The following is a 26,339-nucleotide window of genomic DNA, read 5'->3' as shown; positions in this document are numbered from 1 at the left end:
CGTGCCCTAGGGCCCGTACTCCACAACAGGAGAAGCCGCTGCAATGAGAAGGACAAGCACCACACTGGAGAGTAGCCCCTGCTCGCCGAAACTAGAGAAAACCCTGTGCGGCAACAAAGCCCCAAGCACAGCCAAAGATAAATAAGTGAATAGAGTTTGAAAGAAGTTTCAAGTGTGAAACATAATCTAGTCCTCTAGCCAGAAAGTCACCTTGCAGAGAAGGCTTTTAGTAATGCCAGTGTCAGTATCAAACTCTCCTTGCCTTTAGATTCTTTAGAAGGTTCCCACAGGACCAGCAGATACCGCACTGAAGATATTGTAAAGCAGAAGCAGGATGCTCCCAGAGATGCTTGTGTTCACCCCACATCAGGCTTATGACAGATGGGCTGGATTTGAGTGAGCAGCTCAGGGTCTCTGGGTGCAGCAGGGCTTCTCCAGGTATTCACAGACAGGAGCTATGCTGCAACACGGTCTGCAACATGGGGGGGGTCTGTGCTACACTTTTTCTCCCTAGTTCTTTGTCTCAGTAGCATCAGCAACTGGTTTTACTGTTGCCACGTTTTGTTTTCTTTCTAGAATTCTCTGTGTGTCAGTCAGTCAGTTCAGTTGCTCAGTCATGTTCAACTCTTTGCGACCCCATGGACTGCAAGCACGCCAGGTTTCCCCGTCCATCACCAACTCCCAGAGCTTGCTCAAAATCATGTCCATCGAGTCGGTGATGCCATCCAACCATCTCATCTTCTGTTGTCCCCTTCTCCTCCTGCCCCCAATCTTTCCCAGCATCAGGTACACATCCTTTACTTGTACCATACTATATTTTGACTTCTGTATACATTACAAGGAATCTACCACCAAAGGTTTTCATCACCTTACGATTAATCTTCTTTCCCCTTTTCGCCCATCCCCGCTACGACCCTTCTTCTATGGTAACTACTACTCCATTTTCCGTATCTATTTGCTTCTGTTTAGTTTGGTTTTTTTGTTTTTTGTTTTTGCTTTTGTTCTTTCATATTCCCAGATGAGTGAAATCTTAAGGTATTTGTCTTTCTCCACTTGATTTATTTCACTTGTCATAATACCTTCAGGTTTCACCATGTTGTTGCAGGATTTCATCTTTTTTATGGCTTAGTATTACTGTGTGTGTGTGTGTGTGTGTGTGTGTGTGTGTGTGTGTGCAGGTGCACACATACGTTACACGTGTGGGCAGCACGTGTCCTACATCACCTTTATCCATTCACCCAAAATTGGACACTTAGGGTGTTTCCATATCACGTTCTGTTTCCTTTGGCACAAACTTAGCTATTGAAAAATTCTCTGACGTCAGAAAAAAATACAAGATAATAAAACCTTAGAAAAATAAGCAATTCTTTTATTTCTACTTCAAAATATATTATATACATCTGGAACTCTAAGGGAAAATAGACCAGGAGATTATTCCATCATAAAAAATAAAATAAGATAAAAATAACAGCTGCCCATTCCAGATCCACCTTTAACCCAGAAGAAAGGGCCCTGAGCTGCCAGTTGTCCTGCTGTCAGATGCCTTCCCCCGTCGGTGACCTCGGGGCTGCCTCACGGGGATTCTGTGTCTAAGAGCTCCTGGAGCGTTCTGAGGACTTGCTTTGGCTGGCCGGCAGCCAAGTCCTGCAGCCGGGAGCCCATCTGCTCCTGGAGGCTCCTGCACAGCTGGCAGACGGCCGTGCGGACGTTCCCGCTGTGCCCGGGCAGGACGCCGTTCCCCATCATGCTGTTCAGGAAGTACCAGAGGACTGGAAGGACGTGGCGCTCCACGGCCTGAGGCTTTCGGGGGTAAACCGAGGCCACCAGCACTGTCAGACAGAAAAGAGGGACAGTTCCTTGAGTCAGGCACTCTCTCCCTCTCTCACCGCCTTCTCTTGGAAGGGGACACCAACTCTGTCCTCCAAAAGGAAGGCAACCCAGGGGGCCAACTGCCTGGGTCATTAGACACATGACCTAGGGCTCACAACTTGCTTCAGGACCCATGGAAATATTTTAAATTCTTTTAAAATCAGAAGGAGAAAAAGTATGAAGATGTCTAACCTGCTTTATATTTGAGGTCATATCAACCAATCATAAAATATAATTTTAAACTTTTGGTTTGTTGGTTTATGGAGGAAGGGGTATGCAAAGGCAGAAGTGCTCGGAGCCTGTGACAGAATAATAGGCCCCTGAAGCCCAGGGCAAAGGGAAGAGGCAGGCACATCTGGACTGCAATCCTCTCTGCTATTTACTAGCTGTGTGAGCTTGAGAAAGCCACCCAACCTGTCTGAGCCTATCCCCTAACCTGTAAAGTGAGGAAAGGAATTCTGAACCAAAGTCTTGAGATTGTTAGATAATAGATGCAGGTGAAGTGCCTGTGCGGGTATGCACGTGACAGAGAAGCTAGCCCTAGAAGTGCTTTAATCTGCATTACCACCTAGGAGAACTCACACAGAGAAAACTTGTTCTAGGGAGAAAGATCAGGATTCTCTCAAACGAAGCATTCTGGAAAATAAAACTGCCAGCAGGAGATAAGACCATCATGGCGTCCCTGGCGTCTCAATGCCAAACCTCATGACAAGCCCAGTAGAAACAGGAGGCACAAACATGCTTCATAAACCATCAGGCTCTGCATGGATCCTCATTCAGAGTCATTCTTTCCAATGATGAACACTCCAAATCTGGTTACCCCAGGCCCCCCACCTTCTCTAAACCCTGGAAAACTCAGAGACAGGCTAAAACCTGCCAGCAAGCCCTCCATCACACAGAAAATGCCAGGTCTGCCTCCAATGTCAAGGCCATGTCAAGGGGTACCCCACGCTGCTTCAGACGGGTTGCTAGAGCCCTCAGCTTTGGTAGCATCAACCAAAGTGCGTTCATGCTAACAATGCTTGCTTGACAATTAGCACACTCTGCGTGTCATTCTGCCAAAGGATAAGTGCTGGTGAAGGCAAACACTGCTGAAAGAAGCACTTGGTTTATTTATGGGCAAAGAAACTGGAAGCTTTCCTGAGCTGAGACACACCCGGGAAACTAGCACTGCCTGAGCCTGAGCCCAGGGCTCAGAGGTTTCTACCGTGACTCCATTTCACTCTCACCTGACAGACAGGACAGTCATCTGTTTCACAGAGGAGGAAACCAACACTCAGGGGTCAAGGAGATGGCCCAAGACCCCACAGCTAACAAGGGCAGAGGGCAGAAGCCAAGCCCACCTTGACTCCCAAGCCCACCCTCTTCCCATTCCTAGCTGCCCCAGATCTCTAGGAGTACCACGTTTCAGGGGCTGGTCTAGAGTTTTGTTTTATTTTTTAGAGAGACCCCCAATTTGTCCTTCCTTCATCAACTCAACTTCATCCAAGCCCCCAGGATACTTTGCAGCATGTGCCCCTGTGATTTAAGAACCAGCCTGGGACAGTGGTGAACCAGCAAGAATGGCCTGGCCCGCCTCAGCTCAGCCTGAGGCTTTCCCTGTGCCATCTCCCGTGGAACATGTACCTTGACTTTCTGGCCATACCCTCAGGATTCCTGCACCGCACACAGGGGGCCTCTTGGGGCACGCCCAGTAACACAGTTCAGTTCAGTCGCTCAGTCGTGTTCAACTCTTTGTGACCCCATGGACTGCATCATGCCAGGCCTCCCTGTCCATCACCAACTCCTGGAGTTTACTCAAACTCATGTCCATTGAGTCGGTGATACCATCCAACCATCTCATTCTCTGTCATCCCCTCCTCCTCCTGCCTTCAATCTTTCCCAGCATCAGGGTCTTTTCCAATGAGTCAACTCCTCACATCAGGTGGCCAAAGTATTGGAGTTTCAGCTTCAACATCAGTCCTTCCAATGAATATTCAGGACTGATTTTCTTTAAGATTCACTGGTTGGATCTTCTTGCAGTCCAAGGGACTCTCAAGAGTCTTCTCCAACACCACAGTTCAAAAGCACCAATTCTTCGGCACTCAGCTTTCTTTATAGTCCAACTCTCACTTCCATACATGACTACTGAAAAAACCATAGCCTTGACTAGATGGACCTCGTTGGTAAAGTAATGTCTCTGCTTTTGAATATGCTGTCTAGGTTGGTCATAACTTTTCTTCCAAGGAGGAAACATCTTTTTATTTCATGGCTGCAATCACCATCTGCAGTGATTCTGGAGCCCCCAAAAATAAAGTCTGACACTGTTTCCACTGTTTCTCCATCTATTTGCCATGAAGTGATGGGACTGGATGCCATGATCTTAGTTTTCTGAATATTGAGCTTGAAGCCAGCTTTTTCACTCTCCTCTTTCACTTTCATCAAGAGGCTCCTTAGTTCTCCTTTGCTTTCTGCCATAAGAGTGGTGTCATCTGCATATCTGAGTTTATTGATATTTCTCCCAGCAATCTTGACTCCAGCTTGTGTTTCATCCAGCCCAGAGTTTCTCATGATGTACTCTGCATATAAGTTAAATAAGCACTGTGACAATATACAGCCTTGATGTATTCCTTTTCTATTTGGAACCAGTCTGTTGTTCCATGTCCAGTTCTAACTGTTGCTTCCTGACCTGCATACAGGTTTCTCAAGAGGCAGGTCAGGTGGTCTGGTATTCCCATCTCTTGAAGAATCTCCCACAGTTTATTGTGACCCACACAGTCAAAGGCTTTGGCATAGTCAATGCAGCAGAAATAGATGTTTTTCTGGAACTTTCTTCCTTTATCCATGATCCAGCAGATGTTGGCAATTTAATCTCTGGTTCCTCTGCCTTTTTAAAACCAACTTGAACATCTGGAAGTTCATGGTTCATTATTGAAGCCTGGCTTGGAGAATTTTGAGCATTACTTTACTACCGTGCGAGATGAGTGCAATTGTGTGGTAGTTTGAGCATTCTTTGGCACTGCCTTTCTTAGGGATTGGAACGAAAACTGACTTTGGAAAATTCCAAAGTCAAGGAGGTCCTCATTCCTGGGAAGGTAGTACTGCACCCAAGGAGCCAACTCAGCCACATTGACGTCATAACATAGGAAACAAGAAGTGAGAGTTATGTTACCTGTGCTGGAAACAGGATGAGAAGGGAGGGCACAGTTAACCATGAAGCCACCTGGTCAGGTCCAAGGGTGGTGGGAGGGTAGGAGGAGCAAAGGGAGATGGGCGGAGCAAGGGGAGGTGGGAGGAATGCAAGTGGTAGGGGAGGAACAAGGGAGGGGAGGGGCACGGGGAGGGAAAGGGGTAAGGGACGGGGTGGTGGGGGAGCAAGGGGGAAGAGTCAGGGGGAGTCAGAGGGAAGGGAAAGAAAACGAATCATCTGATTAACCCACCATACTAGACAGCATACTAAACAGCAGAGACATTACTTTGCCAACAGAGGTCCATATAGTCAAAGCTATGGTTTTTCCAGTAGTCATGTATGGATGTGAGAGTTGGACCATAAAGAAGGCTGAGTGCTGAAGAATTGATGCTTTTGAAGTGTCATGCTGGAGAAGGCTCTTGAGAGTCACTTGGACAGCAAGAAGGTCAAACCAGTCAAGCCTAAAGGCAATCAACCCTGAATATTCATTGGAAGGACTAGTGCTAAAGCTGAAGCTCCAATACTTTGGCCCCCTGATGTGAAGAACTGACTCACTGGAGAAGACCCTGATACTGGGAAAGATTGAAGGCAGAAGGAGAAGGGAGTGACAGAGGACAAGAGGGTCGGATGGCATCACTGGCTCAATGAACATGAGCAAACTCCAGGAGATGGTGAAGGACAGGGAAGCTTGGCATGCTGCAGTCCACGGGGTCGCAAAGAGTCAGACCCGACTGAGCTGCTGAACAACAACAAATACCTCAAAGGTTCCCTAAATCTCCACTGAATCTCTCCTGTGAACACAGAGGTGAAAACTATCCCAGGCAGCTGAGCCCAGGCTCCCTGACCCCACCAAAGGGTAAAGGGCTTACCTCCCCCTAATCTTTCACACCTCACCCACTCCTCCCCCCCGTGACGCCTCTCCCCTGGACTCTCTCCTCTGGCAGTGAGACGTCTACACCCTGGCCCCAGAAAGCTCACTTCCACTCTCAGTTCACATTCACCTGCCTGAGGGGAGCTGGGTGTCCCCCCCAGCTGACAGTCCCAGCATCATGAGGAAAATGCCATTAAAGTCGAGCTTAAAAGGCAGCTGAAGTAATTAGCAGAAGATTTACTCCCGTGTTAAGCTGTGCTATTATTAGTCCATGCCTTGTGACAATTGAAATTTTCTTCCCTTTTCCTGGCTGACACAGAGTTAATAGAAGAACTATGTAGAAACTCTTGTTTTTCAGGGGAAATAGATGGATAATATTCACAGTAAATGGATACCCACTCATTTCTGGGGCCCACAAAGTACCTATACAATCAGAGAATGCTGGTTTTGAGTAACAGGAAAGGGTTCATTGTCTGATACCCAAGGTGCTACTTGACCTCATTCTCACTTCAGGGCACCCCAACCTGGCCCTGGAGCTGCATTGTAGCCCCCAGCCTGATCTCACTCAGGCCATCTGTTCGGAGCAGGCCTGGCACCTGTACAGAAGTAAGGGGCAACTCCAGGGGCCCTGGGAGGATTGAACCAGGTTGCAGAGGTAAGACCTGGAGCAAGAGATGAGGGTGGGCAGAGGAGTGGGAATGATGCCCTCAGGCAGGCAACACACACGGAGCACCCTGGAATTATTTTTTAAGAGCAGATTATTGGAACTCCCCTGGTGGTCCAGGGACTAAGACTCCATGCTCCCAAGGCAGTGGGCCCAGGTTCAATCTCTGGTCAGGGAACTAGATCCCACATGCCACAACTATAGCTCCCACATGCTGCAACTGAAAACAGAAAAGATCCTGCCTGTCACAGGAAGATCGAAGATCCTTCATGCCACAGCTGACCTAGCATAGCCAAATAAATAATACATTTTTTTAAACAAGCAGCTTATCATATTTTTTAAATGGTCTGTAGGATTATTTGATTTTTTTTTTTTTTTTGGTCTAAGATAAGTGGGTGGCTCAACTACATGCCAGGAGAGAAGAGAGATGGGCTGGAAGGCTGGGGCTCACCGGACAGACGTTCTGTGACATCAAGCATGGCACGGCCACTCAGAAAGCGCACCCGCCCAGCAAACACTTGTAGAAGGCCAAGGTTGTCTGGAAGAGAAGAAGAGTGTCAACAGTCATGATGCCGTGGCCTGAGCAGAGGCACCAGTTGCTCAGGGCAAGGTACCTGCCGCACCTTCATAGGGAAGAGCCCCTTTGGGAAGCTGGATTAATTTTCCAAGGTTACAATGGTGCCTGGAAAAATAGTGAATGCACATGGAGTGTTTGAGGAACAGTGAGTGGCCTATGACAGCTAGACAGGTGCCCACATAGGCCCCATTTACTCCCGAAGATCTGGTTCATATTGTCTATATTTCTTCAAAACTGCGATGAGCTTTAGAGCAAAATAGGTAGGTAGATAGATAGATATAGATGACTGATGATAGATGCATGATTGGAAAATGAGAGAGAGAGCAACATGGCTAAATAATTGAGAGGGAGATAGACGGATCAGTATTATAGATGATAGATATAGATAATAGGTAGATGACAGACAAAACATATGATAGATATAGATGATATTAATAGATAACAGATAGATGAATGATATAGAGAGAGAGATGGATGAACGGATACAGATGTGGATATATAGATATAGTTTTAGGGGAAACTGAGGCATTGAGCCATAATCATAACTAGGATCAGAATTCAGAAATCATGTATCTCCTCAAAGCCCGAACTTGGGCTCTAACCAATAGAACGTACCCACAGCCGGCTGGTCAGTTATTTCCACACTGAACATTTACTGATATCCACTACATAACAGGCATGGAGCTAAGAACTAAATGAAACCTGGTCCTCCTTCTGCTCCTCTTTTCCTTCAAGAGACTCCTTTGACAAAGAGATGGACACTCGATCATGAACTCTTACAGAGAGTGGGAGGCTCCATGCTCATGTAAGCAAGATCCTGGGGCTTCTGGAGCTACTGTGACCAACATGTCTCCATCTGCCCAGGATCTTCCCCATTTTAGCACTGATAGCCCTGCATCCCTGGGAAACCATGATGGTTGGTCACCCTATCCGGAGCAGAAGCCCTGGCTGGTTCTGGTAGGATGAGAGGAGGGAATGTGCAGGTTGGGGATGGTGGTGGGTTGGTGGGGGGCACAAATGATCTCTTGGTAGTTTATTTATAACCGTCCTGTGCCCCTATACTCAGCACTCCAGTCTTACCCATGGATGAAGCGTGGGGTTGGAGCTCTTCTCACTTTTAAAGAAGTGTTTATTAGAAATGGACCACTAATGATAAAGCCCCAGCAAATGGGCTGGGGGATGTTCTGGGGATAAAGAGACTCGCTGACCTTCTTTGATTGTACTTCTAAAGTCAACTCCAGCCAGATCCCACAGCTACTGATTTCAGAAGCTGCTCCCTCTTCCCCATTCTGGCTGACACCTCCTGGTTTCCCAAACTACTACATTTGAAGTCCTGTATCCTTCACCAAAGATCTGCAAGATGAAGCAAGTGGCCCTTTACCTGAGAAAGGGGGTGCTAACCCAGACAATACACAAGGCAGTAAAAGGAGCTCCTTTTACTCCTGGATTGCCCCTTCAAGATCTGAGGAGGTGCCCAGCACACATAGCTCCCAATATCTGCAATCACTGCAGACACAGCAGAATTCCATGGGAGGCAAGCAAGGGCCAAAGTGCATTCTTCAGGGATGTGACTCTGGGAGGTGAGGTGCACCCAGCAAGGGTGTCCTGTTTCAGGAGCTGACCATCTCAAGGCCAGACTTCTCTGCAGGAGACAGAGATTAGCAACCTGCCTAAGGAAGTTTTTCCAGGCATAGTCCACCTTCTCTGAGTTCATGCCTCGGCACCAAGCCTCAGCATCCCCAGAGATGGGCAATCAAAGCTTTGTTTTTCCCTTCAGGCAGCCACTCTAGCTAAGAGCTAACTTATGCTTCCCTTGCTTCCCTGCTGAGACCTGTAAGAAACACAGAGGGGAAAATATACACATGTACATCCTGTGCATCTCTGCAACTTGCAAAAGTTCCAGAGTCTAAAATAATTTGTTCGGGGAGATAAGAGATGCCAGGTTCTAGAATATTTCAGTTAGCAAGAAGTGGTCTCAGGGTGTCCTGGTAAAGCTATAAATGTGTAAGAATAGATTTTTATCAACATCACCTGCATTATCGTTTTCAGGTGCTTCTGGTTGTCACCCCACCCATGGCTAATGATAGCCATGAGCTCACCTCTGTGAACAAGGACTTCTTCCCCTTGCTCTCCCCCATCAACACTCAGTCCAGAACATTCTCTGGGTGCCGCTAGACCTCCCCACCCCTGGCCACTGATATGACCTCCCAGAGCCCAAGAGAAGTGGAGATCTTGAGGAATACTTGAAAATGCACACCCAGTGGACATCTGTGCCAGTCCATGCTCCCATGGTGCCAGACACACAACAGATGCCCAATAAATGCTTATAGACAGCAAGGCAATGCTAAAGCAGACACACTAAGTTGGCCTAAACTGGTCTGTGCACCCCAGATACCACCCCAAGTAGTTGCCTTTCTGCCCCTGACTACTTCCAAAGTGACAGCTCACTGTTTGTGTCACTCCTAGGTTTACTGGGAGTCAGTAAAGGACAGTGGCTAAGGGGGTAGACTGGGTCCAGATCGCCTAGATCTGAACCCTGGCCCTTCCATGTTTCACTGTGAGATGTTGGACAAGTCACCCTCTCTAAACCTCAGTTTACCCATCTATAAAATGGGGATAATATTAGTACTTTCCACATAGAGCTGCTTAAGATACTGCCTTGAGAAGACAGTTACTATGCAAATATAAGTTATTGTTGCTACTATGGTTACCCTAAAATATTCTGAAAGCCCAGCAACCTTCATGAAACTCAGCAATGTTAAATGAAACCTCTTCAATTAAGAGGCTGGAATCTAACTTTCAAAAACTTAAAAATCCATGCTCCATTAGCCTAACCCAGAGTTTTTATAGGCTCCTTTTACATACCACAAGAAGCCACACTGGCCTTGGTGCTGCACACACAAAAGGGCAAGAAAAGCCTTCAGTATAGAGAAATTAGCTATGGGCTGGCGAGCCAGTCATCTTTGCCTCCCTGAGCCTACAATGAGCCTCCCCTCTCTACAATGGGCTGAGGTCTAGCAGGCCTCACACCTGTCCAATTCAATGTGATTCCAAGGCTACCAGGCCATGTCTTCCCCAGGCTACTGGGAAGCCAGAGAAGAGCTTTTAAGAAAGCAAAAAAAAATCAACACACAGAAATCCCTTGCATTCCTATACACTAATAATGAGAAAATAGAAAGAGAAATTAAGGAAACAATTCCATTCACCATTGCAACGAAAAGAATAAAATACTTAGGAATATATCTACCTAAAGAAACTAAAGACCTATATATAGAAAACTATAAAACCCTGGTGAAAGAAATCAAAGAGGACACTAATAGGTGGAGAAATATACCGTGTTCATGGATTGAAAGAATCAATATAGTGAAAATGACTATAATACTCAAAGCAATCTGTAGATTCAATGCAATCCCTATCAAGCTACCAATGGTATTTTTCACAGAGCTAGAACAAATCATTTCACAATTTGTATAGAAATACAAAAAACCCTCAAATAGCCAAAGGAATCTTGAGAAAGAAGAATGGAACTGGAGGAATCAACCTGCCTGACTTCAGGCTCTACTACCAAGCCACAGTCATCAAGACAGTATGGTACTGGCACAAAGACAGAAATACAGATGAATGGAAGAAAATAGAAAGCCCAGAGATAAATCCATGGACCTTATCTTTGACAAAGGAGGCAAGAATATACAATGGAATAAAGACAATCTCTTTAACAAGTGGTGCTGGGAAAACTGATCAACCACTTGTAAAGGAAAGAAACTAGAACACTTTCTAACACTATACACAAAAATAAACTCAAAATGGATTAAAGATCTAAACATAAGACCAGAAACTGTAAAACTCCTAGAGGAAAACATAGGCAAAACACTCTCCGACATACATCACAGCAGGATCCTCTATGACCCACCTCCCAGAATATTGGAAATAAAAGCAAAAATAAACAAATGGGACCTAATTAAACTTAAAAGCTTCTGCATAACAAAGGAAACTATAAGCAAGGTGAAAAGACAGCCTTCAGAATGGAAGAAAATAATAGCAAATGAAGCAATGGACAAAGAATTAATCTCAAAAATATACAAGCAACTTATGCAGCTCAATTCCAGAAAAATAAACGACCCAATCAAAAAGTGGGCCAAAGAACTAAACAGACATTTCTCCAAAGAAGACATACAGATGGCTAACAAACACATGAAAAGATGCTCAACATCACTCATTATCAGAGAAACGCAAATCAAAACCACAATGAGGTACCATTTCATGCCAGTCAGAATGGCTGCGATCCAAAAGTCTACAAGCAATAAATGCTGGAGAGGGTGTGGAGGAAAGGGAACCCTCTTACACTGTTGGTGGGAATGCAAACTAGTACAGCCACTATGGAAAACAGTGCGGAGATTCCTTAAGAAACTGGAAATAGAACTGCCTTATGACCCAGCAATCCCACTGCTGGGCATACACACCGAGGAAACCAGAATTGAAAGAGACACGTGTACCCCAATGTTCATCGCATCACTGTTTATAATAGCCAGGACATGGAAGCAACCTAGATATCCATCAGCAGATGAATGGATAAGAAAGCAGTGGTACATATACACAATGGAGTATTACTCAGCCATTAAAAAGAATACATTTGAATCAGTTCTGATGAGGTGGATGAAACTGGAGCTGATTATACAGAGTGAAGTAAGCCAGAAAGAAAAACACCAATACAGTATACTAACACATATATATGGAATTTAGAAAGATGGTAATGATAACCCTGTATGCGAGACAGCAGAAGAGACACAGATATATAGAACATTCTTTTGGACTCTGTGGGAAAGGGAGAGGGTGGGATGATTTGGGAGAATGGCACCGAAACATGTATAATATCATATATGAAATGAATCGCCAGTCCAGGCTCGATGCATGATGCTGGATGCTTGGGGCTGGTGCACTGGGACAAACCAGAGGGATGGTATGGGGAGGGAGGAGGGAGGGGGGTTCAGGATGGGGAACACGTGTATACCTGTGGTGGATTCATGTTGATGTATGGCAAACCAACACAATATTGTAAAGTAATTAACCTCCAATTAAAAAAAAGAAAGCATTAAAAAGAAAAACATGGTATCATAAACAGTGGCAGCAAAGACACTGGAGTCAAACTGGGCTCGCAACAATAAGCACAAGACTCAGTAAGTTATGACTCCCAGGTGGCTCAGTGGTAAAGGATCTGCCTGCCAAACAGGAGATGCAGGTTCAGTCCCTGGGTTGAGAAGATCCCCTGGAGAAGGAAGTGACAATCCTCTCCAGCATTCTTGCCTGGAGAATTCCATGGACAGAGGAGCTTGGAGGGCTACAGTCCATGGACTTGCAGAGTCAGACACAATTTAGTGATTAAATCACCACCACCACCTGTAAGTTATGTCACACAACTGAATTCTCTGTGGCCACCAGATCTAGGTCTGTTCGTTGCAAGAAAACTGGGAATGAGCCACCAAAACAGAAAAATACAAGTTATGACATAGCACATGATGGAGCTGTTGAAAGTGACTCAAGTGCATAATTATGTGTAAATACTTATGCTCTGCTTTTTAAAAACAGGATGCAAATTTCAATGTGTAATATTATCATGACACTATACACAAATATACACAGAAAAAAATACCTAACATGAAAAATGACTCTCAGCAATGGTTTCTTTAAGGAGTCCAGACTGTAAGTTTTTTCCTTCCAAATGCTTCCATTTTTCTTTTGCTCAGTAATTAATAAGTATGACTTTTACAGAGATGGAAAGTAAACTTTATATTTTTAATAAAGTTGACTAGAAAGACTACTTAACAGAGTGGGAAATTGAGTGGTGTTAAGTGAAAAGAGAAATGTCAAAATTGTATTTACATTATTATTAATATTATGAAATTTGTATACATGCAGACAAAAAAACTGAAGATAAGAGAGACATTTTTAAGCAGTGGGTATATCAGAGGGACACCCCGGATGAATTTTATGTTTCATTAACAATACAATGTTGGTCAGATAATTTGTATAAAGTAATGAATTTAAAGTCAGAGCAAAAGAGCAAAAGTAGATCTGATGCTGCCCATTTCTGAGCTTATCTACTCCCTGCAGCAATGGCCAGAGGCTGCACTAAATAGTTTCTTCGGCGCTCATTCTGACCAGGAGCCAGGTGAGCTGTCAGTAGCCTAATGTTTTAATTAATGAAGTTTCTTCTGTAGCTATCCCAGTAACAGAGCCTAAAGACAGAGCCAGCCAGTCTTTGCTCAGGAACCGCCTTGATCCCCAAAATAACTCTCCTGAAATCAGAAGGTCTTGGTGCTGAGTAGAGGAGATGACACCCCAGGCTCAGCCCCAGAGATGCCCTCAGGCAGGCAGTGACCAGGGGCAGAGGATGGGGGCAAGGCTCCCGACATGTCTCCTTTTTCACTGTCCACCAAAGCGAACACGGGCAGAAATCCCACCTGCTTGGTCAGCCAGCACACCACTGGCCCACTCACCCCGGGGAAAAGCGAGGGACTGGAAGAGATGTGGCATCTGATGCCCAGACTATATCACCCAATTCTAGAAACAAGAGGTCACCTAAAAAGACCAATCTCCCAGTTTGGCTGTGTCAACTGGACTTTATGCCAGAAGAGAGCCTGCCCTGGCTGTGTTTTTGACCCCCTTGAGCCCCACTGAGTGGGAAACAAACAGTAACGTGCTGTGACTTTCCACACAATTGTCTCATAGCATTTCACAGCTTCTCTCCAGCCTGGAGCCCAGAGTCCCTCATGGGGCATGAAGAGGCCAGCTTGGGAGAAAGCTCCTTCTGCTCAAAGGACCCCACGCCACTACCAGGAGGGGTCTCTGGGGGCTAAGGGTCAACGAGCGCTGCCGGGCTCAGCCTGGGTGATTCAGGAAAGAGGATGTTCGCCCCTCCTCTCCTGTCACACCTGCCTCAGTCTCTACATCCACCACCCAGTCCCCCATGACACTGGGAAGTTTTGTTTCTTGCATTCATTATTTCCTCTGCAGGGCAGGCCTAGACCATTCCAGGCAGAAGAGCAAGCTTCTTTTCTTTGGGAAAGCTTGGCAACGGAATCCTACCAATTCTGACCTTCATGGATTGTGAAGTTGGCTCATTACTTCACAGTTAAGAACACTTCCAAAACCAAGCATGGCTGGTTAGGCTGGAAGGGCGTGGCTCAAAGGACCAGGAGCCAAGACCCTAGACCTGACACTTTGAGGGCCACAGGAGCCTTGTGCCAGGGGGTCAGTGGGCTCCATCCATCCCTTTGAAGCCAACTCCATTCCATTCCAGCCTAGCACCGACCTAAAGATTAGAGAGGAGGACGGGGCTGCCTCCCCTCCCTCCATTCTCCTTGCACCAAATCCTCCGGCTGATGGACAGAGGAAGCACTGTCAGCCACCCCCAAGGGGACCCTGTTCCAGGAGGAAAAGAGAACTGACATCTTCCTGGATGCTGCAACCTGCCTCAAGGTGGGTCAGATCATGAAAGCAGGCCATCCCTAGGCTCCCTTTTCTGGGTGTCCAGCCCAGGTAGGTATAGCAGGGCCCAAAGTAGAGGAGACATGAGCCTTGTGACTGTGTGAGACATCAGATTCTGTAGCTCAAAGTTCAGGTGCTCCAGTGTGCTCATGGAGGCCAGCTCAATGGCAAAAACAGGGAAAGTAAAATCCCTGGACGGGGAAGAGTTAAAAGCTCCTCTCCCCAGACAAGGGTGCTCAGCCTCTTCAAATAGCTAAAGCCTATTTTGCTTGGTGCTGGTTTTCCTAATAAATCTAGGGCCCACGGTGATTTACCAATAGCCTTGGTTATTGGCAACAGCAATCTCACTTACCCAGAGCAGTGCAGAGAACAAGCTGTAATTTAGAGCTGGATTTATTTTGTTTGTTCTACAGCAACAAACTCAGCAAATCATAAATTCCCTCTGAGATGAAGAGAGGAAATTGACAATATTTATGATCTCGAGAGGCGGAGAAGGGCCTGACCAGGCCTTTAATTTGTAACTGAAACTTCTCCTGGAGGCTCCAGCCAAGGACAGCTGGCGTCCCAGCCCCAGGGAGCTGAGCTCAGGCCAGGGTGCGGGATGGGGAGGACGGGTGGGTGTGCCAGGCGGGTGTTTCCAGCCGCACCGTGGGGGTGGATGCTCCTGTGCATTCCTGAGGAAGGACATGGCTCTGTGTTCATCGGAACATATGGCAACAGAGCCAACAGTGGTTCTCAGATCAAACATTTCCTCACATCAAGGCAAGACTAGTTTGTGAAAGACTACTGGTCTGGACATGAGTCTGTCATTTACTACGTTCTCACATACCTGAGGTTTTGAACTTGCACTTCAGTCTGTGTACTAGATACATCAGATATGACCATCTAATCATCTAGCAAAGGAATGGATAACAGAAGGTCATATCCACACTGCTGTATTCAAAATGGATATCCAACGACAAAGTGGATAACCACAGGGAACTCTACTCAGTGTTATGTGCCAGTGTGGATGGGAAGGAGGTTTGAGGGAGAATGGATACATGTGTATGTATGGCTGAATCCTTTCACTGCTCACCTGAAACCACCACAACCTTGCTAATCAGCTGTGCATGCTGTCATTTCAGTCATGTCAGACTCTGTAGCCCGCCAGGCTCCTCTGTCCATGGATTCTCCAGGCAAGAATACTGGAGTGGGTTGCCATGCCCTCCTTCAGGGGATCTTCCCAACCCAGGGATCGAACCCATGTCTCATGTCTCTTGCACTGGCAGGCAGGTTCTTTACCACTAGCACCACCTGGGAAGCCTGGTTAATTTGCTTTACTCAAAAAAAAAAATTTAACAGTATAATGTTTGGGGAAAAAAAAGAAATAGATGCACCAAAATTTCCACCTAACATTCCAGAACAAAGATGTGATCCTGCAAAGCTCATAAGGGACAAAGGAGCTGCCATCTTTCCTCATGTCTCTCCCTCGGCCTCTGCCTTTTTGTTCTTTTCATTCCTCCCCAACCCCTCACTCCACTGTCACTCTCCACTCCTCACCCCAAATCACTGCAAAGGCAATTCTCATTCATTCCATGCTCAAAAAGTCAAAGGGATCCCAACACGACTTCTATATCAGACAGTCAAGGTGATCACCTTTGTCCTTTCCAGCAGGCTTGCCCTCCTGTCTCACCAGCATCCTGCCTGGTTCCCACACAGACCACATCCCCTACTACTATCTCTACAACTAAAAAAAAAGTCTACAACTCTTCTAACTCCTTCTCAGTGATCCTGATCTGTTTTTCCATCAGTGCCCCAATGCCTCACGTGCTTGGCACTATGTGACCCAGGGTGAGTTATTTCCATCATGTGCACCATGAGAAGGCAAGACTAGGTTGTCTCCACTTCTACCAGATTGACATGACATGGAAAAGCCTACCAATCAAGAACCTGGGAGGCCCTGGGCTCCCCACCCATGCCCTATGCAGCCTCAGGAAATATTGGCTTGGCCATAAAGGTAATTTGGGGTTTTCCATAAGACGTTACAGAAAATCCCAAATGCACTTTTCAGGCAGTTCAGTGTTTGGCCTGAGAGCCAATCAATGCCTTTCACTGCTCTGCTGATTCCAGAGGAGGGAAGGTGGAAATGTCCATCCTAAGCTTAACAGAGGGGCCAGGGAGGGAGCCAGCCACCTACCAGAGCCCAGCAGGGGCTCAGAGTAGGCTCACCTAGACTCTCAACCATTGCATCCAGCGCTGCCGCTGCAGCCGTGTAAATTCCTGTGTTCTTGGAGTTGAGGTTGTCTGCTACAGCGATAATGATGGAAAGCAGCATGGGCTGTAAGCTTTCTCTCAGGAGGGGGATCATCTTGGTGAGGGACTCCAGAGCCCACTGATTCACCTTCTTGTTGGAATCCTGAAGCCTTGGGGTGAAAGCATCAAAGACCTATTGAGGGAACAGAAACCAAGAGCCCATGGGAACCCAGGCTGGGCAGGAGTCCTACAGCCCAGCCAGCTGCCTTTGGCAGGGATTTCTCCTTCCTGATGGGGACCATCCAGCCTATGTCAGAGCATTCCCAGTGATGAAGAGCTCACCTCTCAAAGGGGGAGGTGACAAGAGGGGAAGAACTGTATACTGAATACTCGTTGGGAGCAAAGGGCATAGAGCATCTTGTTAGGTACTCTCAACTCGCTCATAGAGTAATCTTAATGACCCATGAAGCACAGGTTCTCATCCTCAGTTTACCATTAAAATACAAAACAGAAACTGAGGCTGAGAGAGGTTAAATGATTTGCCCAGATCACACAGCTAGTAAGAAACTTCAAGCTTGTGTCTTAACTACTCTGCCATGTGGCTTGAGTGTCAGCAGCCTCACTCCTAGAAGAAGCAGGCATCTGCCCTCATTTCTAGACTATAAAACCTGTGCTTTCTCTGAACCCACCCATCCACCCATCCTGGCCCAGTTGCCTGGTCAAGCACATGTTGTTCTACCCCCAAACCTCATGTGCATAGCAGGGTTGGGGGCAGCCCTTAGCCATGGCAACCTCCATCTCCACCCTCCTCCCTATATATCTGCTAGGAGGATGAAAAATGCCCAGGACAACTCTGAGTGGTCCCAAGGTGCCCAACAAGAAGCAATGCCCTTGTCATCTTGGCCACTTCCAGATAATCTTATGTCATTGCCATGGAAACTGGAAAGCAAGTATTTTCAGGCTCCCTTTACCCTGGAGGGTCTGGCACAATGTCCAACTCTTTCCTGAGTTTTCCAGATTGAAGTTGCACCCACTGGGGGGAGAGACAGGACAGGTGTGGGGTGGCACTCACCTGGACCAGGTTGGCAGTGATGAGCGCTGGCTTGGCCCTGCAGTGCTCAACGAGCCGCCCCACACCTTCCATCCGAGATTGGTACTCTTTGGCCTCCAGCAGCCGCGTCAGCTCCCGTAGCTGTTGCACCATCTCCAAGCTGCCCCGCATAGAGGAGCGCAGCCCCACCAGCCATGGGCCATTGGAGCTGAGCCTGCGTGGAACAAGCGTCTGACCTGGGCAGCCCCAGGGAATGAACATACATCTTGTCCCATGCACAGCCCCCAAAGTCAGATGGGGCTGAAACCAGAGTTTGACCTGCAGCTTAGTCCACTCGAGCCTCCCCTCCACCCACTGCTTGGGGTCACAGGCCTCGGAAACTCTCGAAGTGCCTTTTCCTCAAGAGGGTGCCAATTGGGTGCCTAGGGTTCTGTCCCCTTATCAGTGGGCAGGGCTCTTTCTTCTTGCTTTTTTTTTTTCCCTTCCTCTTTTCAGAAGGTAAGTTAGAAATGGGGTGAGGGAGCTTGGAGTGAGGGTGGAAATCCATGGAAGGATAACAGACACACTTTAATCTAAGAGTTGGGGAAGGTCTCGCCAGGAGCCTGCATCCTAATCCCTGGTCGTCTAGGCTCTGCTCATATCCTCTGGGAAGAGGGAAATGTTAAGAAGCCCTGTTGTCTTAACGTTTGTCTTAACATCAGAGGCCCATCATATTCCCCTGGTCCGTTCCAGCCAACAGGAGAGCTGCTTCACACAGAGCTCCTATCCCCACCCCCAGTGCTCACCTGGGTCTCTGAGTTCTGCCCTACACCTGGGTCCCACCCAGCAGAGCCCAGCCTCATCCATTCTGACAGTCATCCCTATACCCCAGGCTCCTTGCCTAACTGTGTGCCAAGAGCTCTGCTGGACACTGCGAGTGATGAGATGAGAGGCGTGGTCTTTGCCCAAGGAGCTCATGGACCATTGGGAGGTAAAGGACTGAAGGCCAGGGCAACCTGTCCACCTAGGGGACATGGGGGCAGAGGGGCAGAGAGAGCTTCTGGGGGAAGGTCATGGTGGGCAGGGGGGGGTCACATCTTATAGAATAAACAGGCGTGTTCCAGGTGTAGACAACACACATAGGCAGAGGCACAGGAAAGAGAACTCGGAGGGCTGGGGAGCTGAGGTCTGGCTGAGAGCAGGAGGTTAACCTAGAAGAGGTGGAGGGGCTTCCCCTGGGGGTGCAGCTGAGGAGTCCAGATCGTCTCCCACAGGAGTTTAGTTTCAGGCGCAGGAGTGACTGTCAGATTCCTGCTGGATGTCTAACTCCTCCTGATGCCCACTCTCTCACCCCTGGGCCTATTCCTTCTCACCTGCCTGACTCTACCTCCGCCTCTAAATTAGTCCCAGGAGGGCCACTTTGGTGGCAAAAGGTGCTCTAAGTGGATGAACCCTGGGTTCACATGTAGCCTGACCCCATCCCCCTTAAACAGCAGCTGCACGGCTGAGACTTCAGGAGCCCATCTTTACTGGCAGATGCTTCCTAGCCCATGATTTGCCCTCCCTGAGATGTGGATGAGGGAACCCTCCCCGAGATGTGGATGAGGGAACCCTCACCATAAACTCACCCATGAGTCCTGCTGACCAAGTAGGGCTCAGCTGCAGCCCAAATGAATACCCCTCCCCACACCCAGGGCCACTGCAGGCCCCAGGCCAAGCCTCCATTCATTCTGGAGAGCCCTAGGGAGACAAGAGCTACTGTACCCGTCCTGGCCAGGCAGCCCATTCTCATACACCACCAGACTTCTTGACACCTTGCGGTCTTTGGCTGATGGAAGTTCATCACCATCTTCTATTCCCTTGAGAAATACACACACAACATGAGCTGAAAGGGACAGCTCTCTGGGGAACTGCCAGATGCTCCAGTCTAGATAGAAACAAGAGGAATAACCCCTTCCACCCAGGAGAGCTTGGAAGGGCCTTGGGGAGCCTTCCAGGGGTCAAGATCCCCACTTAGAAGATGAAGGCAAGAAAACCTAGGCAGGCACAAGGGACACAGGCAGAGAGAGGCAGAACCAGGTCTGAGCACCGAGAAGGAAATTCTGCCCATCAGGCATCATGGATGAAATAAAAACCTCTAGAGTGCATGACCCCTTCCCTTGACCCGACTGAGGGTTGCAGGCTGCCAGGCTCAGGCCTGATCCCCACCCTAGACCAGCTCACACCTCGCCACCTGCCAACTCACCCGCTGTTTAATAGCTGTCATGACCTTCTGCAAGTCATGGGATGGGAGGGACTGCTTCAGAAATGCATCAAACTTAGTGTTTGACATCAAGATATTCACCATCTTCCGGCCATAAAACCTGCCATTGGAGAAAGAGCAGGATGAAACAACAGCCACAGGAATGCAATATAAATTTGCTTTACAGCTTTGCATAATTTTTCCAATTATAGTAAGAGAATTTTTAGTACTTTTTCTAATTGTGACAGTAATCCCAACTCAGAATAAACACTGACCATAATCCCACTACCAGGAGAAAACCACTATTAAATTTTTATATTATTTTACTATTGTCATTTTTCTACACATATATATTTTTAATTGATATCAGAATGTATATATAACTTTTACCCAGCTTTATTCACTTTATCATTGATCATCTCCCCATGTCATCCTTTTTAATGGCTAAATAATATTCTGTTGGGTGGCTATACCAAAGTGTATTAACTTTTTTTCTAGCAAGAGACATTTAGAAGTCTGAGAAAGGGTGTGGTGGGGCAATCTAGGAGGGAGGGGTCAATGCTACCTGATAAATCGTGGTGGTAGGGGGGCACCTTGGGTTGGGACTCAAAAGATGAGTGTGTGTGCACTCAGTTGCTCAGTCACTCAATCATGTCCAACTCTTTGCAACCCCATGGACTGTAGCCTACCGGGCTCCTCTGTCCATGGAATTTTCCAAGCAAGAATACTGGAGTAGGTTGCCACTTCCTACTCTAGGGAATTTTCCCAACCTAGGTGTTGAACCCACATCTTCAGTGTCTCCTGCATTGGCAGGCAGGTTCTTTACCCCTGCGCCACGTGGGAAGCCACAAAAAATGAGTAGGAGTTCACAAATGGGATGAGATTAAGAAGGAGGTGGAGGAGAGAGGACGCTGCATAAGACGGTCTGCTGGATCTGCAAGCGTGCGGTTGGAGAATAGCAGGCAGGGACCGGACCCAGGAAGAGAACAGGATAGAGAAGAAGGAAGGTAAGACCCAGTTTAGGGAGATGTGAAGGAACTGGGCTTGAAGCTGAGGAATGACGAGATTTGCACTAAAATCGAAATGTCTCAGGACTTCCTTGTGGTGGGGTGGAAAGGAAATCACCTGCCAATGCAGGGGATACAGGTTCGATCTCTGGTCCAGGAAGATCCCACAGGCCGAGGGCAACTGAGCCGGTGCGCCACAACTCCCGAGCCGGCACCACAGCCTGAGAGCTGCAACTGCTAAGCGCATGTGCCTGCTGCCACTGCTGAAGCCCGGTGCCTAGAGCCTGTGCTCCGCAACAAGAGAAGCCGCTGCAGTGAGAAACCTGCACAGCACAACGAAGAGGAAGCCTCACTCGCTGCAACTGGGGAAAGCCCGCACAAAGTAACGAAGACCCAGCACAGCCAAAAATAAATCCATAAACAATTTTTTTTTAATGTCTCAGGCAGCAGTGTGGAAGATGGATCTTTGGGGACCAGGCTGGGTCCAGGAGACCTGTTAGGAGGCCACTATAATAATCCAGGCAAGAGATGCTAAGGTCTGACATAGGCAGGAGGGTTGGGTTAAGTAAGGATAATCAGATTCAAGAGCTGCTAAAGAAGATGAAATTGAAGGGTTTGGCAGCTGATTGGAGGTGGAGCCTGAAGCATCCAGAATTATCATATTCACTCCATCTAAAACTTCATTAATTATAAAGATGCACCATTAATTTATTTCTGAAAGAAAAACAGAAAAAGAAGGCGTGGCCAATTTCCACTGCCTTCAGTGACATGGCCCCACATGTGAAAGCCATCCATCCTGCTTCATGCTCTCTCAGAAACAGAAGTAACACTTCTTGTGGGGACTGCCTGCCTTCCTTAGGTCAGGTAAAATACCTAATGGTTGCTTTGGAGGAAACTGTGGAATCTGGGTCTCTCCTTCAATGATGAATGTTTGCACTAATATCGAATTTATGCCCCAACACTCTATTCCCATGCCTTTCCTCATACACAATAACTCCTCACTTCAATGCCAAAAACAGTGTCATATTTCTAAAGACATTTTAAACAATTAAACCCAACAAGTCTCCACAGTGACTTCTTAAAATAAATATAAAAGGCTAACCAGCAAACAAAGTCTCATAATGTAGTTCCTACAACACAAACAGTAATTCAAAGGTTTATATGATGAGAAATGAGGATCACGTTTGCAGTTGTGTAGATAGTAAAACCAAAGTCTTAATTGCTGCCTGGCCAACAACTGTGAGATGCCTAGGATTCTAAGATATTAAAATGTGGAGGGAAAAATGAAGTATAACTTCCCCATTTTTAATCTTAGATGACTCAGTAAATAATAGTGACTTTTAATAAGAGAGGGAACACAGCCAGAGAAGCAGCCTTCAGGAGAAGGCAGTGAATTCATTTAGGATGACAGTGGGACATCCCAATGATGGGTCCTGGGGAGGCATCAGAGAGATGGATGGATGGATGCTCAGAGAAGGAGCCGCCCAGAGGGAGACACAGGGGAGCATCAGAGTTTCGCTGTGACTGGAGCCACAGGAAGTAACGGTGCCACTGAAAGAAAGCTGCAAGGCGGGGATGAGGACTGAAGACACTCCTGAAGCCATGGGCATCCGGGTGAGGGGGGAGATGGGGGAGAAAGACACAGAGGAAGGAGGAGAACCAGGGAGTGTGGTGCCATGGAAACCAGAAGCATAAGGTTCCAAGAAAGAAAATGAAGTGCCATCAATGCCATCCAGTGTGAGAGAGAGGTCGGCGAGGGGTTTAGATCTGGAGAGGTATTAGATCTTAACCTCCCTTCCCCCACCCATGATGAAGAGCAAACCAATCAAACCTTCTATGCAGTACTTCCCTGACAATATTCCTCCCTTCAGTAAATGGCCCTTTCACTCACCCCACAGTTCATCTGAAAACCTAAGTGTCATCTCTGATTCCTCTTTGAAATCCTCACCACCAATGTGCAATCAGCTCTGCCTTCAAAATACACCCAATCCACCCCCTCCCACTTCTGCAGCCTCCAACATGACTTGCCCAGATTCTGGGGGAGCCATCCACCTAGCATCCCACCTGCATCCTGGCTCCTCTCCCCAACTATCAATCCTCCAGTGGTCAGAGAGACTTTTTTTTTCAAAAAAAATTAAAAGACAGGCAAAGATATCAAAAAGCACCCAAATGCATTAGCAATCAGGGAGGGAGGAAAGAAGCAGCAGTGAGCTAGCACTTCCATCCACTAGATGGTTAAAAATGTGAAATCCAGAAACTGCAAGGTTGTGAGGATATAGGCACCTCAGGGGCAGGGTAGGGGGGGCCTCCCTGGTAGCTCAGACAGTAAAGAATTTGTCTGCAATGTAGGAGACCCGGGTTCAATCCCTGGGTTAGGAAGATTCCTTGGAGAAGGAAAGGGCAACCCACTCCAGTATTCTTGCCTGGAGAAATCCATGGACAGAGGAGCCTAGAAGGCTGCAGTCCATGGGGTTGCAATCCTGAGGTGCAGTCCTGTGGGAGTGCATGGGGAGGGTGCATGCGTGTGACGCCACCTTCCCGGATGCACCCTGGGATAGCCTCTGTGAACGCACCACCTGGGACACAACACAGAACACAGTGGACGTGTCCTTTGGAGCTGAACCAGGAGTGGTGGGGGCTCCAGACATAACATGTCACAAACTGAGAAGTACGATAAATGAGCCCAAACCCAGCTTTTAAAGACTCCTACCAAAACTCCAACCCCCGACCCATGAGCCGCCCCTGCCCCCCGGCCTGGCCTTGCCTCCTCCCCATCACTGCCCACCACTCCCCTCATTCACCATGCTCCACGAAGCCTCGCCTTCTCATCATTCAACACCCAAATTAGCCCATCCCAGGAGATGTACCACTTGCCTTTGCTGGGACTCTTGCACCCCAAATCCTCAAAGAGCTGGGCCCTACTAGCCAATCAGTTCTCAACTCAAATGTCAATCTTTAGCGAGATCTCCCTTGACTCTCAGCCTAAAGTTGTCCCTACCTTGTTCTCCATTACGTTTTTGTTTTGCCCCTTATTTGTGTCTAAAATTGTCCTAATTATTTACTTGTTTATTATGCAACTAGGAGGTAAGATCCAAGACAACAGGGGTCTAATTTTTCCTGTTCACACCTGTGCTCATAGTAATGAACAGAATACACATCACATATCTCTTGAAAAAAAATGAATGAATGGATAGCTTTATAGGGAATGGAGCTGGACCGGGACAGAAACTAGAGCAAGACTGCAGTGGCTAGAGGGGGAGTGAAAGGTGAGGGATGGGAGGCAGATGGTAGGGTTGCAATGGCTAGAGAGATTGGAGATGAGGGTAGTGACCATTCCCTGAGTGGGCCTGGCTCTGGCTGTGGTGGTGTGGAGAGTTAGGATGACAGCTGTAAGGAAAGAACACAACTTTGTCCATCGCTGTCCCTCCGCGTGGCCCTGGGGAAGCTGAGCTGCGTGGGCAAGACCCTCAGGGGTGGCTGGCGGCCTTGTCTGCCTGGGCTGGCCAGGTCAGCCATCCCCTGGGCCCTGCATTACCTGGTGTCCTGGTTGGAGTCCTGCGCCAGTCTCACCAGGTTGTGCACCAGCATGTCTGTGCTGTCTCTGGTGCCTGAGAGGAGCTTCTCGGCACCTATCTGCTCCAGGACGACCGACAGGTGCTCGGCAGTGCACTTCCGGACTAAGGGGTTTCGGTGGCTGAAAGGAAACAGTCACGGGCAAGGGCTCAGCCAAGGAATGGGGTTTGGGTGGGGGTGGGGGGCATCCCCAGACTGGCACACAGGGACCTACAGTTGTGCCTCCACGTTTCATGCCACAGTGGGCTCCCAATTTTGTCCCTCCAGGGCTCAGGGGAATCTTCAAGGAAGACCAGTCCCTTCCTGACAATGGAACTGAAGCCACGTGACGTCCCCAGGCCCACCGTGTGCCCGCCATCCCTGTGCCTTCCTGAGCTCATGTGCTGCCTTTGCCTAAATTCACTTCTCACCTTTTCTCTACCTAGGATACCCTACCTCTGCCTTCTGAGCCCCCAGACAAAACTAGTACTTTCTGGGGAGTGGGAAAGAGCACTGTCATTTGTCCCCTGGTAAATACAGGGGTACCCCACGGTTCCCAGGGAGCAGACAGCAAGTCTCCCTCTCAGTTGAACCTCCTGTTCCCCTCTGGCATGGTGACCCTTCAGCACCTCGTGGGCATTTACTGCGTGTTCATTGAGCTGAACTGAAACAGGAGGTGGGATGGGAGATTGATGGGTGTTTTCTAGGGGAACCTGAAATCTTACAGGAGGAACCCATCGGATGTCACCTCTTTCTTTTTCACTTCATTCAATGTGAATTCAGTGTGTCCACAGTCCATTGCATTCAGTGACACTGGCCCCTTCCTCCCCACTGGGCACCATTCCACTGGAACACCAAGGAAGGCTTCCCTACTCAGTGTGGTCCAGGGACCAGCGCATTAGCACACAAGTCAGAATCTGCGCTTTAGCAATATCCCAGGGAGCTCCAATGCACAGCCCTGTTCCAGGCTCCCATGGTTCTTCCTGACAAGAATCAATTGGCCCAGTTTACCATGAGCACACCCTCCCTGCCAGGCTCTGCACTAGACACCTTTGAACCAGGGTCTCCTCAACTCCACAAGCTACTTTTGTCTTCATCGTGCAGGTGAGGAAGCAGAGGCATGGGGAGGAATCCAGAAAAAAAATACAATTGATTTCTCCCTGGTTAAAAACAGCCACAATCAGCACTCAGTCAACGTCAGGTAGAGACAGGCGCTTCCCCTACCCCTCTTTCATGAATCAATCCCTGTACTCTTCCCAACAATGTTATTATTATCCCTGGTCTCCTTTTACAGATGAGGAAACAGAAACCCAGGCTGTGAACTTAGGTAATGTGGTTCAGGAGTCTGCGGGCAAAGGCCTTCTGGCTGTGACAGCTCACCCTGGGTTCTACCCAGTAGGCCGCCCGGCATAACGGTCAGTGACTGTCTTGTTGGGGCTGAGAGCTGTGTCACCCTGTGGGAGAAAGGGCTTGGGGGAATGCTGGTTTTGCTGTTGGTGCTGGTTTTTGTAAAGAGAAAGCAGATCTGGCTGCAGAAGGGCTCCGACAGCAGCCTGTCCCCTCCTCCTCGCCAGAGGCCAGCTAGAGCAGATTTTGTGCCTTGCTCTGCTCACGGCCCAGATTTCATCAGAAAGAAGCATC

General features: G+C 47.9%; 1 protein-coding gene across 3 annotated transcripts in view; it reads right to left on the bottom strand.

The window, feature by feature from the left end:
- Positions 1-1,572: 1,572 nt before the first annotated feature.
- Positions 1,573-26,339, bottom strand: part of TOGARAM2 (TOG array regulator of axonemal microtubules 2) — a 45,050-nt gene continuing 20,283 nt past the window's right edge. For all 3 annotated transcript variants that reach the window (XM_068984759.1, XM_068984768.1, XM_068984776.1), the window contains 7 exons: positions 24,682-24,840; positions 20,143-20,260; positions 19,662-19,756; positions 17,940-18,132; positions 16,844-17,060; positions 7,025-7,111; positions 1,573-1,829 (listed from right to left, as the gene is read on the bottom strand). In XM_068984759.1, the coding sequence (XP_068840860.1) occupies positions 1,573-1,829; positions 7,025-7,111; positions 16,844-17,060; positions 17,940-18,132; positions 19,662-19,756; positions 20,143-20,260; positions 24,682-24,840 (1,126 nt within the window). The remainder of the gene's footprint in view (positions 1,830-7,024; positions 7,112-16,843; positions 17,061-17,939; positions 18,133-19,661; positions 19,757-20,142; positions 20,261-24,681; positions 24,841-26,339) is intronic.

This window comes from Capricornis sumatraensis, chromosome 1, assembly GCF_032405125.1.
Source record: "Capricornis sumatraensis isolate serow.1 chromosome 1, serow.2, whole genome shotgun sequence".
NCBI lineage: Eukaryota > Metazoa > Chordata > Mammalia > Artiodactyla > Bovidae > Capricornis > Capricornis sumatraensis.
The sequence above is the reverse complement of the archived record's forward strand: the minus strand, read 5'-3'. Positions and strand labels throughout refer to the sequence as shown.